At 41.3% G+C, this 13871-nt stretch overlaps 1 protein-coding gene across 1 annotated transcript in view; it reads right to left on the bottom strand.

Moving 5' to 3' along the window:
- ADORA3 (adenosine A3 receptor) overlaps positions 1–12726 on the bottom strand; it is a 33397-nt gene extending 20671 nt beyond the window's left edge. The window contains 2 exon segments of the mRNA XM_006878223.1: positions 6604–7001; positions 12703–12726. Of these exon segments, the coding sequence (XP_006878285.1) occupies positions 6604–7001; positions 12703–12726 (422 nt within the window).
- Between the last annotated feature and the right edge of the window lie 1145 nt (positions 12727–13871).

Below are 13871 nucleotides of genomic sequence, written 5' to 3'. Positions count from 1 at the left end.
GTTTGTGCCCATTCCAAAGAGGTGACCCAATGGAATGTGGCAATCATCGGACAATATCGTTGATAGCCCATGCAAGTAAAGTTTTACTAAAGGCAATACAGAAATGGCTGCAAGCTTACATTGACAGAGAACTTCCAGAGGTTCAAGCTGAATTCAGAAGAGGACGTGGAACAAGGGAAATCCTTGCTTATGTCCGATGGATCTTGGCTGAAAGCAGAGAATATCTGAAAGATGTTTACCTGTGCTTTATTGACTACGTGAAAGCTTTCAATTGTGTGGATCATGACAAGTTATGAACAACATTGCAAAGTATTCTGGAACAATTGTGTTCATGAGGAACCTGTACGTAGACCAAGAGGCAATTATTCGAACAGAAAATGGGAACACTGCATGGTTTAAAATTAGGAAAGGTGTGTGACAGGGTTGTATTCTTTCACCATACTTATTCAAACTGTATGCTGAGCAAATAATCCGAGAAGCTGGGGTCTATGAAGAAAAACATGGCTTCAGGATTGGAGAATGACTCATTAACAACCTGTGATATGCAGATGATACAACCTTGCTTGCTGAAAGTGAAGAGGACTTAAAATGCTTATTGATGAAGATCAAAGACCATAGCTTTTGGTATGAATTGCAGCTCAATGTAAAGAAAACAAAAATCCTCACCACTGGACCAATAAACAACATTCTTATCAATGGAGAAAAAACTGAAGTTGACAAAGACTTCATTTTTCTTGGATCAACCATCAACATTCATGGAAGCAGCAGTCAAGCTATCAAGCGATATATTGCGTTAAACAAATCTGCTGCACAAGACCTTTTTAAAGTGTTGAAGAGCAAAGATGTCAGTCAGCTTGAAGACTAAGGTGTGCCTGACCCAATCCATGGTATTTTCAGTAACCTCATATGCATGTGAAAGCTGGACAATGAATAAGGAAGACCATAGAAGAAGTGATGCATTTGAGTTATGATGCTGGAGAAGAATATTGAAAGTGCCATGCGGGGGTCAAAAGAACAAATAGATCTGTGTTGGAAGAAGTGCAGCCAGAGTGCTCCTTGGAGGCCAGGATGGCCAGACGTCCTCTCACATATTTTGGACATATTATCAGGAGGGACTGACCAGTCAATGGAGAGGAATATCATGGTTGGTAAGGTGGAGGATCAGAGAAAAAGAGGAAGACCCCTAGTGAGATGGATTGGCAAATGGGCAGCCTCAATGGGTTCAAGTGTAGCAACAATTATGAGGTTGGCCCAGGACCAGGCAGTGTTTCATTCTGTTGTGCATATGAGTCAGTACCAACTGGATGGCACTTAACAACAACAACATGAACAAGTTACTTAACCTCTCTGTGCCTCAATTTTTCTCCTCCAAAAATGAGATAAAATGAGACAGTGGTAAATAGTGATGCATGATCAACCTTGGAACAGCAGGGCTCTGGGGTACAGGGATATAGGCATAGTCTGAAGAGGGAAAATAATTCTAAAATTCTTGACTGTCTTATGAATATTGGTTTCCCTTGCCTATGATTGTAATATAGACACTTGAGTGGGATAGAAGAGAATGTTGGGAAACATGATTACAGAAAACCTGTAAGCCCGTCTTCAGCCTATAACTGATTGGAATACCTAAAAGGGGTTCTAGAACTTGACCAGAAAAATATGCCTCTTGCAGATCCTTTGCAGTGTATAGGACCTTAGGTGGAATCCTGTGTCCCATCCAGAACCTTCTGAGGGGGGACATTCCCACTAGCAAGGACAAGCAGACCAGCCTGGAACAGCTAGAGCCACAGAAGATACATGTCCAAAGAAAGATCGTCAGGAGAAACCCAAAACAAAAATGTCAGTATGACTGGCTACTACAAGTTGTTTGCCAGAAGCCATCAGGGCAAGCAATCCACTTACCTCAGGACAAACCCTCCTCTAAGACTGAAACTCAAAGGGAACACAGAGCATGTATGTAAGCTTGCTGACGACCACGTTGATATGCTGGTGAGTGGAAGAGGGGGAAAGGCAGCAATGAAGATATGGGTTGAGTTGGACCATGTTCCATAGACTCCCGTTAACCTGGAGATGAGAGAGTAAAGAGGAAGGGCTGGTTGGTCCAAAGTGTGGTGAGACCTGAGGACACTTGAGCCCATGGACAAGGACATAGCCACGGAGGTCTAGAGCTGAGAGTGAAGCATCCAGCTGATGTAAAGTGAGGGCAGATGCACAAGAACACTCAAACTTACAGATAGTGGCCATTTGACCTAGCCTCGATGGTTTGATGGTCAGAACTCGACTAGAGGAAGATGAAAAACCAAAAACAATTTTTGATAAAGGAAACGATGGTAAATTGCTACAATTTGATGAACTTGACCTATACTCATGGAGGTAGTAATACCAACAGAGAGGGGAGGAGTCTTCACATCAAGTATCAATGCTATCCTCTCTGTACACACCTTAGATAAAGACAGGCAACTTAGACACTGGCTACCTAAAATGAGGGGGCAATAAAGGCACAAAGTGACTGGTTTACAAGGTTTCAAGAGGGAGTTTAGTTTAAGAGTGTGTGAGGGGGGTAAAAAAAAGTATGTGAAGGAAGATAGAGTCGCCACTGAATAGTTTTCATCTTGTCTAGATGGGTCTGGTAAAAACACATGGGGTTGGGATAAGATTCTTATGATTCAATAGTGAGTAATTGTTATCATGACTAATTGTGACTGTCACAAATGTAAAGGTAGAAATTTTATAACAAAAATGAGGGAGGAGTTAATCTTACAGTCCAGAAACAGAGGACTCTAGGACAAACTGGGAGAAGAGCACAATTGGAATGTAGGACCTTATCCAAAGAAGCAGCAACACCACAGATGGAGACAGAGATGGGGACATGGAGAGAGGGAGCAGCTGAGGACTCTGGATTCATGGGAAGAGAAGCACTGAAAGCTGGCGGCCAGGAGGCAGAATTTCAGAAGGTACCCTTTGGTTGTGTAACTTATTATAAATGCCTGAGTGTTTAAAAACAAAAGAAAAAAGATCTAAAATGGATCTAAAAGAAAAAAAGATCTAAAATGAATAGAGAGATCTAAACTGATGGTACATGAAGGGGATTATAATCATTGTAATGAAACAAGGTGTATGCTTTGGTGAATGTAAAACTGATGATCTGCCCTGTAAACTTTCACTCAATTCACAATAAAGACATTAAAACAAAACAAACAAAAAACCTACCTTCCAGATGGTCAGAACAAAAAAAGTGCTTTGAAAGTGTTCAGTAACCAATAGCAATCCATTGTCTCATTTTTCACTACCACCACTGCCCCTGTTTCCAACTGTTCCTATTAAAATGAATCACCAGAACAAATGTTCAGTTCAAGTCTGTCCTATAGCCACTATGAACTGCAAACAATTCAAGGGTAATGGTCTTTCTAGAGACAGGATCATTCTGTCTTTAACAATAGATGAATTGCTCATAAAGTTAACAAATGCTCTGATTAGCCCAGGAATAAGGGACCAGGTATTGGGGGAGGGGGATGGACAAGAAGCCCATAATTCACACAGATGAACACCCAACGTGGCTCCAAGTAGTAAGCAGGCTGAGTGCCAGGAGCAGTTAGCTGGGTCTCCCAGCCCCGAGTGATCCTGACTCCCAGAGACAGTTACACACAACAGTATCATTTAGCTATCATTTTTTAATCCACTCAAATACATTCACAGGTGATTGAGCAGTTTAAATCCTCTTTACACTGAGCGCCCAACATCTCCTGGACATCTGCTGAAAGCAGAGTTATCAGACTCTGAAATGGAGTGGAACTGAGTCACCATCACATATGTGTCCAGCCAGAAGGCAAGTGAGGAGGCATCCTTCAGGCTCCATGAATTGTCCTTCTATACAGGAAAAAGGAACATAGGAATCAGTAGCAACAATAGTGCATTGTCCTCAAGTCAGGCCTCTAGAAAATTGCATTCGAGGAATTGGGTAAGGGAGGTACAATTTAAGATAGCCTGCGAAATGTTCCACATCTCAGTGAAAGGAATCAAGGGATGTAAAAGTCCTGGTTCCGAGGACTAGGCCCTCAGGTGTTTGTTGATTCTGAATCTGAAGGTCATCTTCCATGGATAACTAAATCAGAAGACGGCTCACTGCTTGGGTCCAGGGAATCAGAGGACTGGCAAATCATACAGGTTTTTAAGATCAAGAGGTAGGTCTCCTTGAACTTCTTTATTTTGTAAGCATAGATGATAGGGTTCATCATGGAGTTGGCATGGGACAGCAGAATGCCCAAGTATAACACAATGTCTGGTACATCACCAAAAAAGTAGGTGATGCTGTTGATGATGGATAAAGGCAGCCAGGACACAACAAACAAGAAAAGAACCAGAAACAAGGATTTAGCTGTCTTGAACTCTCGCCCATAAAATGTACCTGTATCTTTGGAGCTAGAAAAGTTCTGATTAAGTCTGTTCCGGATAATATAGAAGATCTCAAGGTAGAGGGCACACATAACAACCAGGGGTATAAAAATCCAGACGAAGAAGCTGAAGTAGACCATATAGTCCATCCTCATAACGGAACGAAATTGGCATGGAATGTAGGTGAGATTGTTGTTGTACACTGGGATCCGTTTCATGTTCCAGCCAAACATAGGTGTCAATCCCACCAGGAATGACACCAGCCAGCAAAGGCCCAGGGCCAACCATATTCTTCTTTGAGTGGTGACCCTCTTGTATCTGTTTGAAGGGAAAAGATCTAGTGAGTTTGTGGCAGAAATTGCTAAAGAGTTGAAGGAGATAGAGCTAATAAAACAGTGAGATCAAGAGATAAGGCATGCACTCACTCTTAATTACCCAATCTCCTGTTTATATAGAAGAGAACTGATATTCTATGCAGACTACAGCTAAACTCTATCGAACATGAAAACAAGATGAACAGAAAATGAATAGGAAAAAATCCAGCCAGCTTCACTAGGACTTTTCTAAAGAAGTCCTATCTCGAATGGTCAAATGGCTAGGAATATGTTACCTTGAGTCAGGTACTTGCACACCCCACTCATGGTTCCATCTCTAGTCCACAAATTATTCAATTCTTGGAAGTTAAGATTTACTGAAGCGTGCCTGCCTTCTATACTGTTTATTATTCTGTTTGGCTGTTGTGCTGATATTCATAAGATGCTTCTCCCAAACTTCTCCACCCGTGCCTGCTTCTGCTACAATGGCACACACATTTGGTGTTTGAGTTATATGAGTCCGTGGAGATGCAAAGGTTGTGTAGAAGTATGTCAAGGACCTCTGAAGCCTTACCCATCAGAGTCAGAATTTCTCCTTAAGTCATTCTTCCTGATATTATCCTACAAACTTCAAGAAGGAAACTCATATTTTTTAGTTCAAATCCACCAGTTGCTCCTCGGAAACCCTATACAGTGTTGTATTGAGTCGGAACCAACTTTATGGCACCTAACAACAACAACTATATACTTTGTGAGGATGGTGCAGGGCTGAGCAGTGTTTTGTTCTGCTGTGCATAGGATTGCCATGAGTCAGAACTTGATGGCACCTAACAACAACAAATATGTATAATGTACTTTATATAAACAACTATCATTTATGGAGCACAGACTTGTGGGAGGAGCTTTACTTATATGTTCATTCATTTAATTTTATGAGAAAGGTGCAATTGTCATCTTTATTTTAGATGTAAAAAGAAATGAAACAGACAAGTTAAGTAACTTGTACAAACCAGAAGTGGTGGAGCTAAAATTGAAACAAGTAAATCTTAGTTCAAAGCATCTTAACCACTGTGATGAGGAAACTGAAAGAGAAAGTCAAATAAATTGTCTATCAGATCCCAAGATTTTGGGATTTGAACCCAGAGCTGTTTGTGTCTAAATCTTGTCTGTAACTCCCACATCGTGCATGCTCATTCGTAAGACTGACATAGTTCAGGACATCTAGGGAATTGGAATTCTCCATTTTGCAGTCTGTTCTCTTCACATGGTCATATAAAACTTGGCACTACTTTCACAATGAAGAACTATTTTGGGAAATAACACTCCTCAGAAGGAGAGAAGGAAAAAGAGAAGAAGAACACATAAACTTCACACACACACATGCACACAGATACAAGGGAGTTTCACAAAGTTCATGGCAAAATGGAAGTAAAAGATAATGGCATTTTTCCACGAACTTTTAAAGCCAACTCCCCTCCTCCCCGACACACACACACACAAGGGGGCTTCAAAATATTTGTGGAAAAATGCCATTATCTTTTAATTCCATTTTACATTAACTTTTTGAAGTTCCCTTGTATATTCATAGTACGGATCCCTTCCTCAAGATGGAGGTGTGCACAGAACAGGAAGCAAAGTTGAAATAATAACCTCCATTTATGAAACAGGAGAACCATCAGCCTTATCTGTGGTTCAAACTAAACTTTGTGATCCAGTGCTTATCCTATGGTGCTACACTAGGACTCAATAATGGGAAATTTAACAATATTGCCCCTTTCAATATGAAAGGCCATTTGGATTCTTTTACACTCAAAATGTATGATAGTTGAGCAATATAGTCCCATCTCCCAGGAATCTTTATCATTACCCCAACTCCACCCTTCTTCAAACAGGTTACCTGACAGTAAGCTTGACCCGTAGGTATCGATCCACAGCAATGGCTAGCAAAGACATGATGGAGGCATGAGTGAAGATCAGCAACAGACAGGCCATGAAAAGGCAGCTATAGAAGTGGATGGTGATGCTCAGGCTGACAAAAATGGCCAAAGGCATGACCAGCACCCCAACAGCAATGTCAGCCAGGGCTAAGGAAACAATAAAATAGAAGGTGGTAGTCTGCAGACTGGGGTTCAGCTTGACTACCCAGATGACCAGCACGTTGCCTACTATAGCACAGAGCCCAATGAGAATCTCAAGGGTGATGTAGGTAATGTTGGACAATGTCAGGGCCATGCTGTTGACAGATGTCTTGCTTTCCCAGAGGAGCCTCCGAGCTGACAGGTATGTCCGCAGGATCTGTGTGATCCAGTGAGCCTATCTTTTGCCAGACATCTTCCGAGAGATGAAGTGCAGCAATTATACAAAAAAACTCACAGTTCTTCCATTCCTTGTGGTCTCTTGTGGAAACCGCCCTCACCTTAGATATTACCCATCACAGAGTAATCACTTCCAGCTCCACTGGGGGCCGCACATCTCTGGGTTCCTGGAAGCCTGAAGGACAGTTCTTGTAAGTTGAAATGTAAAGTGCTGCTGTTCTAACGTCCTTAGAGAGACACACTCAACATCTCTGCCTTCTGCTGCCTCCAAGACTTCTCAAGTTCCATCAAGATAAACAACCCTCTTTATGTGTGTTTTAGGAAGTGAGATAATAGGGTAAGAGGAAGTACAGAGCCAGGAAAGTTCAATATAAAGATGGAAAGAGCAGAGAAGGGGTGGTCTGAGTGGCATGGTGAAGAAGGCTTATCACGAGATCATTCATTCAGAGTAAGTACAGCAGTGGATGGGAGTAGAGGTAGAAGTACTGAATACAAAATATTTTTGCTTTTTGCTAGTTTAGCAGAAAGATCCCGTGAGGATACAAATGTGAGAAAAGCAGGAACAAGAAATGGACTTGCAGTCCCCTAATCTCTTGTTGTTTTTAGGTGCCATCAAGTCAATACAGACTCATAGCAACCCTATGCACAACAGAATGAAACACTGTCCAACCCTGTGCCAACCTCACAAGCTTTGTTCTGCTTGAGCTACTGCTGCTGTTACTGTGCCAATCCAACTCGTTGGGGCCCTTCCCCTTTTTCACTGACTCTTCACTTTACCATGATGTCCTTCCCCAGCGACTGTTTCCTCCTGATAATACAATTTAAGTATGAGAGACAAAGTCTGACCGTCCTAGCTTCTAAAGAGCATTCTGGCTGTACTTCTTCCTACACCGATTGGTTTGTTCTTTTGGCAGTTCATGAACTTTTAATATTCTCCTCCAACACCATAACTCAAAATGCAATAATTCTTCTACTGTGTTCCTTTTCATTGTCCAAATTTCACATGCATATGAGGCTATTGAAAATGTCAAGGCTTGAGTCAGGTGCACCTTAGTCCTCAAACTGACATCTTTGTTCTTGCGCACTTTAAAGAGATCTTGTGCAACAGATTTGCCTAATGTAATACGTCGCCTGATTTCTTGACTGCTGCTTCCATGAGTGTTGATGGTTGAGCCGGGAAAAATGAAGTCTTTGACAACATCAATCTTTTCTCCATTTATATGGCTGTTGTTTATTGGTCCATTGGCGAGGATTTTTGTTTTTTTTACATTGAGGTATAACCCATAGTGAAGGCTGTGGTCTTTGATCTTCCTCAGCAAAGGTTTTAAGTCCTCTTCATTTTCAGCAAGGAAGGTTGTATCATCTGCATATTGCAGGTTGTTAATGAGTCTTCTTTCAGTCTCGATGCCACATTCTTCTTCATGTAATCCACCTTCTCGGATTATGTACTCAGCATACAGTGGTTACGAATCGGGCTGCTAACCTCAAGGTCGGCAGTTCAAAACCATCAGCAGTTCCACAGGAGAAAGATGAGGCATTCTGCTTCTGTAAGATTTGCATCTTCAGAAACCCTGTGCAGGGTCACTATGAGTCGGAACCGACTCCACAGTACTTAACAACATACAGATTAAATAAGTATGGTGAAAGAATACAACCCCGGCACACACCTTTTCTAATTTTAAATCATTCAGTGTTCCCTAATTCCATTTGAACACCTGCCCCTTGGTCTATGTAAAAGTTCCTCATGAGCACAATTAAGTGTTCCAGAATACTCATTCTCCACAAAGCTTGTTATGATCCACACAATTGAAAGTCTTTCAGTAACTAATACAGCACAGGTGAACATCTTTCTGTCATTCTCTGCTTTAAGCCAAGATCCATCTGACATTAGCAGTGATAGCCCTCATTCCATGTCCTTGTCTGAATCCAGTTAGAACCTCTACCAATTTCACTTGCATGTGATATTAATCACACTGTCCGATAATTTCCATATTCCCTTGGGCCACCTCTCTTTGGAATGGATACATACGTGGATCTCTACCAATCAATTGACCAGGCAGCTGTCTTTCAAATTTCTTAGCAAATACGAGTGAGTGCCTCCACTACTGCATCAGTTTGCTGAAAGTTTTCAATTTGTATTCCATCAATTCCTGGAGCATTGTTCTTTGCCAATTCCTTCAGTGCATCCTGGATTTCTTTTTTCAGTATCATTGGCTCTTGATTATATACTACATCCTCAAAGGGTTGAACATCGCCCATTTTTTGGTACAGTGATTCTGTGTATTCTTTCCATCTTCTTTTGATGCTTTCTGCATCATTCAATATTTTTACCATAGAGTCCTTCAATATTGCAAGTTGAAGCTTGAATTTTTCTTTAGTTCATCCAGGTTGAGAAATGCTGAGCATACTCTTTCTTTTGGTTTTCTAACTCCAGGTCTTTGCACAGTTCATTTTAATATTCAACTTTGTTTTCTTGAGCTGACCTTTAAATTTTTCTGTTCAGCTCTTTTACTTCCTCATTTCTTCCATTTGGTTTAGCATCTCTACACTGAAGAGCAAGTTTCAGAATCTCTTCTGACATTCATTTTGGCCTTTTCCTTCTTTCTTGTCTTCTTAATGCCTTTTTTGCTTTCTTCCTGCATGATGCTCTTGATGTCATCCCACAACTCTTCTGGTCTTCAGTCATTCATGTCTACTTCATCAAATCTGCTCTTGAGATGATCTTTAAATTCAAGTGGGATATGTTGAAGGTCATATTTTGTCTCTCATGGACTTGTTTTAATTTTCTTCAGCTTCAGACTGAACTTGGATGTGAGCAATTGATGATCTGTTCCACAGTCTGCGCCTGGCCTTGTTTTGACTAATGATATGGAGATTTTCCACCATCTCTTTCCACAGATGTAGTCAACTTTGTTTTTGTGTATTCTATCTGGTAAGGTCCATGTATATAGTTGTCTTTTATGTTGCTTAGAAAAGATATTTACAATTACTATGTCATTGGGTTTGCGAAATTCTATCATGCAATCTCCAGCATCATTTCTATCACCGAGGCCATAGTTTCCAATAACTGATCTTTCCTCTGTTTTCAACCTTTTCATTCCAAATCCAGTAATTATCAATACATTTTGGTTGCACGTTTGATCTGTTTCAGACTGAAGAAGTTGGTAAAATTCTTCAATTTCATCATCATTGGCTTTAATGGTTGGTGCATAAATTTGAATAATAGTTATATTAACAGGTCTTCCTTGTGGTGGTTATGTGCTGTGGAGTCGGTTCCAACTCATAGCAACCCTGTACAGGGTTTCCGAGGCTGTAAATCTTTACGGGAGCAGAAAGCCTCATCTTTCTCACGCGGAACAGCTGGTAGTTTTGAACTGCTGACCTTAAGGTTCGCAGCCTGATTCATAACCACTACGCTACCAGAGCTCACACTAGCAGCTAGTGTATGTCAAATCTATTTGAGAAGCAACAGGACAACAGGATGACCAGTCATGCAGAAAAGAGGGAAAAGACAACAAATGCACAAAATATCACATGGCATACTTCCTTCACCTACAGAAACCAAGTCCTCTGTCTGGGAATTAGACTCCTATGGCCAAAGAATAGTGCTCCCAGTCAGCACCTTCTGGCACCAGGCACGTGAATGCATTTGTCATATGGGAGTCATCTAGTTTAAGTGTTTCTTGGCATTTATTTACCCAAAGATTTATTTTAACCAGGTATGTTATAGAGACAATAAAAAGAAATCATTGAAACCTAAGCCCACACATATGTACAGTAAAAAAGAAAACCCAATGATGGTGCTTGCTAACAACCATGTCTCTAAAGGGTACTAGAAAGATGCCTTGGCATGAGTCCTGTGTAGTTTTTCTGTTTCTATATCATCCATTGCTTCTCCTGCTGTATCCCAAGTTGGTCCAACTCTAACCAAATCCCATGGTCCTCCCTGCTGAACTTGTCACATCTCCCTTTGCTGTGTGTCTCCCACTGTGTATCCATTCAATCTGTGTTTTCAAAGTGTGGAGGCTTTGGCCCACATCCACACATTGCTGAGACTTAAGGGTTGCACCCTCCAACATAGGCTCTCACAAATGTTTCTACTGTAACTGCTTTCTTTATCTATGTTTTGGAGAAGTAAGTTACAGAACCCGATTTCTAGGAGGTTGCATGCTACTGAAAAAAAAAAAAAGCCTGACTGTTTTAAAGCAGTACAATCTTTGGGTTGTGAAGACATCTTTATAAAGAAAATGAGGTTAGTTATTCAGTGGGAAAACAGTTCACCCCCTTTCCCCTACCAGACACTCAGTAGAACCAAGTAACATTCCGTAAGAGAAAGATCCTCTTGTGTGGGGACAAGTCATGTTGGTGGATTTTGTGGCATATGTACAGCTTAGGTGTGATTTCCTGCAGGGTTTGGCAGCCCCAGTTGTTTGCATCACAACCTAACCTGTGATGTCTGAGGGCGGAGAAAGTACCTCATGGCAGACCAGGAGTACAGACATTTCTTCTTTGTTTGAGAGAGTTACTCAGGCCACTAAGCAGCTTCTACACACCTACTCCTCACTTATCAACTGTCTCATTTTCTGCCTATCTTAGTTATCTTATGATGCTGTAACAGAAATACCACAAATGGGCGGCATGAACAAACAGCCATTTAGTTTCTCAGTTTCTCAGTTCTTGTTAGGTGCCTTTGAGCTGGTTCCAACTCATACCGACCTTACGCCCAACAGAATGAATCACTGCCTAGTCCCACACCATCCTCACAATTGTTGCTCCGTTAGAGCCCATTGCTCCATTTGAGCCTAATCCTACTTGTTGAGAGGGTCGTCCTCTCTTTTGCTGACCCTCCACTCGACCAAGCATGATGTCCTTCTCCAGGAACTGATCCTTCCTGATAATATTTCCAAAGTATGAGAGACAAAATCTGGCCATCCTGGCTTCTAAGGAGCATTCTGATTGTAATTCTTCCAACACAGATTTGCTTGTTCTGAAAAGTTCATGGCACTTTCATATTCTTCTCCAACACCATAACTCAAATGCATCAGTTCTTCTGCAGCCTCCTTTATTAAGTGTCCAACTTTCATATGTATATGAGGCTATTGAAAGTACTATGACCTGAGTTAGGTGCACCTTAGTCCTGAAACTGATATCCTTGCTCTTGAACACTTTAAAGAGGTCTTGTGTAGCAGATGTGCCTTTAATGCAATGTGTCGTTCGATTTCTTGACAGCTGCTTCCATGAGTGTTGATTTGGATCCAAGCAAAATGAAGTCTTTGACAACTTCAATCTTTCTCCATTGACCATGATGATATTGACTGGTCCAGTTGTGAGGATTTTTGTTTTGTTTACATTGAGGTGCAATCCATACCACAGGCTCTAATCTTTGATCTTCATCAGTTACTACTTTAAGTCCTCTTCACTTCCAGCTAGCAAGGTTGTTTCATCTGCATATCACAGGTCTTCCATCTATCCTGATACCACATTCTTCTTCATATAATCCAGCTTCTCAGATTTTTTTGCTCAGCATTCACATTGAATAAGTATGGAGAAAGGATACAACCAAGAATAAAGGATACAAACATCACAATTTAGAAGGTTGGAAATCCAAAGTCAGGGTGCCAGTTCTAGGATGAAGCTTTTGATCTCTATTGGCTCTGGAGCAAGATCCTTGTCTTTTTTACCTTCTGTCCCTGCATGATCTTCATGTGACTTGCCATCAGTGTTCCCCTGGGTCTAGGATGTTCTCAGTGCAGGTACCCTGGGTCCAAAGGGTATACTTAGTTCCTGGTTCTTTTTTCTTGGTAGTGGTAGGTCCCTTCTTCTCTGCTCACTTCTCACTCCTTTTCTATCTTTTAAGATGAAAGTGGATGCATGCCACCCTGAGAAAAATCTCCTTACATTTGAGTAAAGGTGTTACCCTACCTTAATCCCCTTACAACTATCAATCACATCAGATCACATTATGCTGCTGTTGTGAAGTGCTGTCAAGTCGGTTCCGACCCATAGTGACCCTGTATAGGGTTTCCAAGGAGCAGCTGGTGAGCTTGAATCACTGACCCTGCAATTCAAACGGCTTTGCAGTCTGACACATTAGCTCACAGTGCCACACCAGGACTCCAGATCACATTATAGATGATGATTAAAACCAATACACAACTGCCAGATGACATCATTACATAACTGCCAAACCACTGCAAATCATGGCCCAGCCCAACTGACACATATTTGGGGAAGATACAATTTAATCCACAACATGAACACTTTGCATCTTTTTGTTTCTGTATTGTTATCCCTTACCACAAGTAGGCCTGGTAGCACAGTAGTTCCATGTTGGGCTGCTAAACATAAGGTCAGTAGTTCAAATCCACCAGCTGTTCCTTGGGAGAAAGATGAAACTTTCTGTTCCAGCAAAGAATTACAGCCTTGGAAACCCTATACTGGGTCACTGTGAGTTGGAACTGACTCCACAGCATACAACCACCACCAGCCCCTACCACAATTACTGACAAATAGTAGGTATCCAACGTATTTTTAGATAAATGAATGAAAGTGCTTCAGTGAACTAACTGTTGTCATTATTAAGTGTCATTGAGAGTCAGTTCCGACTCATAGGGATCTTGTATAGGGTTTCTGAGGAGTCAGGGAACTAGCTGGCAAAAATTGGCCCTGGATATACAATGTAAAAAGCCAGTCACTTTTTACATTGATTTCAACTCATGACGACCCCAACCGTGCCCCACAGAGTAGAACTGTGTTTTTAGTAAGTAGATTGCCAGACTTTTCTCCTATGATAAACAGTAACAGCAATAAATCAGCTAGGATCTTCTAAGCACTTTGCATTATGCTATCT

This window comes from Chrysochloris asiatica, unplaced genomic scaffold, assembly GCF_000296735.1.
Source record: "Chrysochloris asiatica unplaced genomic scaffold, ChrAsi1.0 scaffold00085, whole genome shotgun sequence".
Classification (NCBI taxonomy): domain Eukaryota; kingdom Metazoa; phylum Chordata; class Mammalia; order Afrosoricida; family Chrysochloridae; genus Chrysochloris; species Chrysochloris asiatica.
The sequence above is the reverse complement of the archived record's forward strand: the minus strand, read 5'-3'. Positions and strand labels throughout refer to the sequence as shown.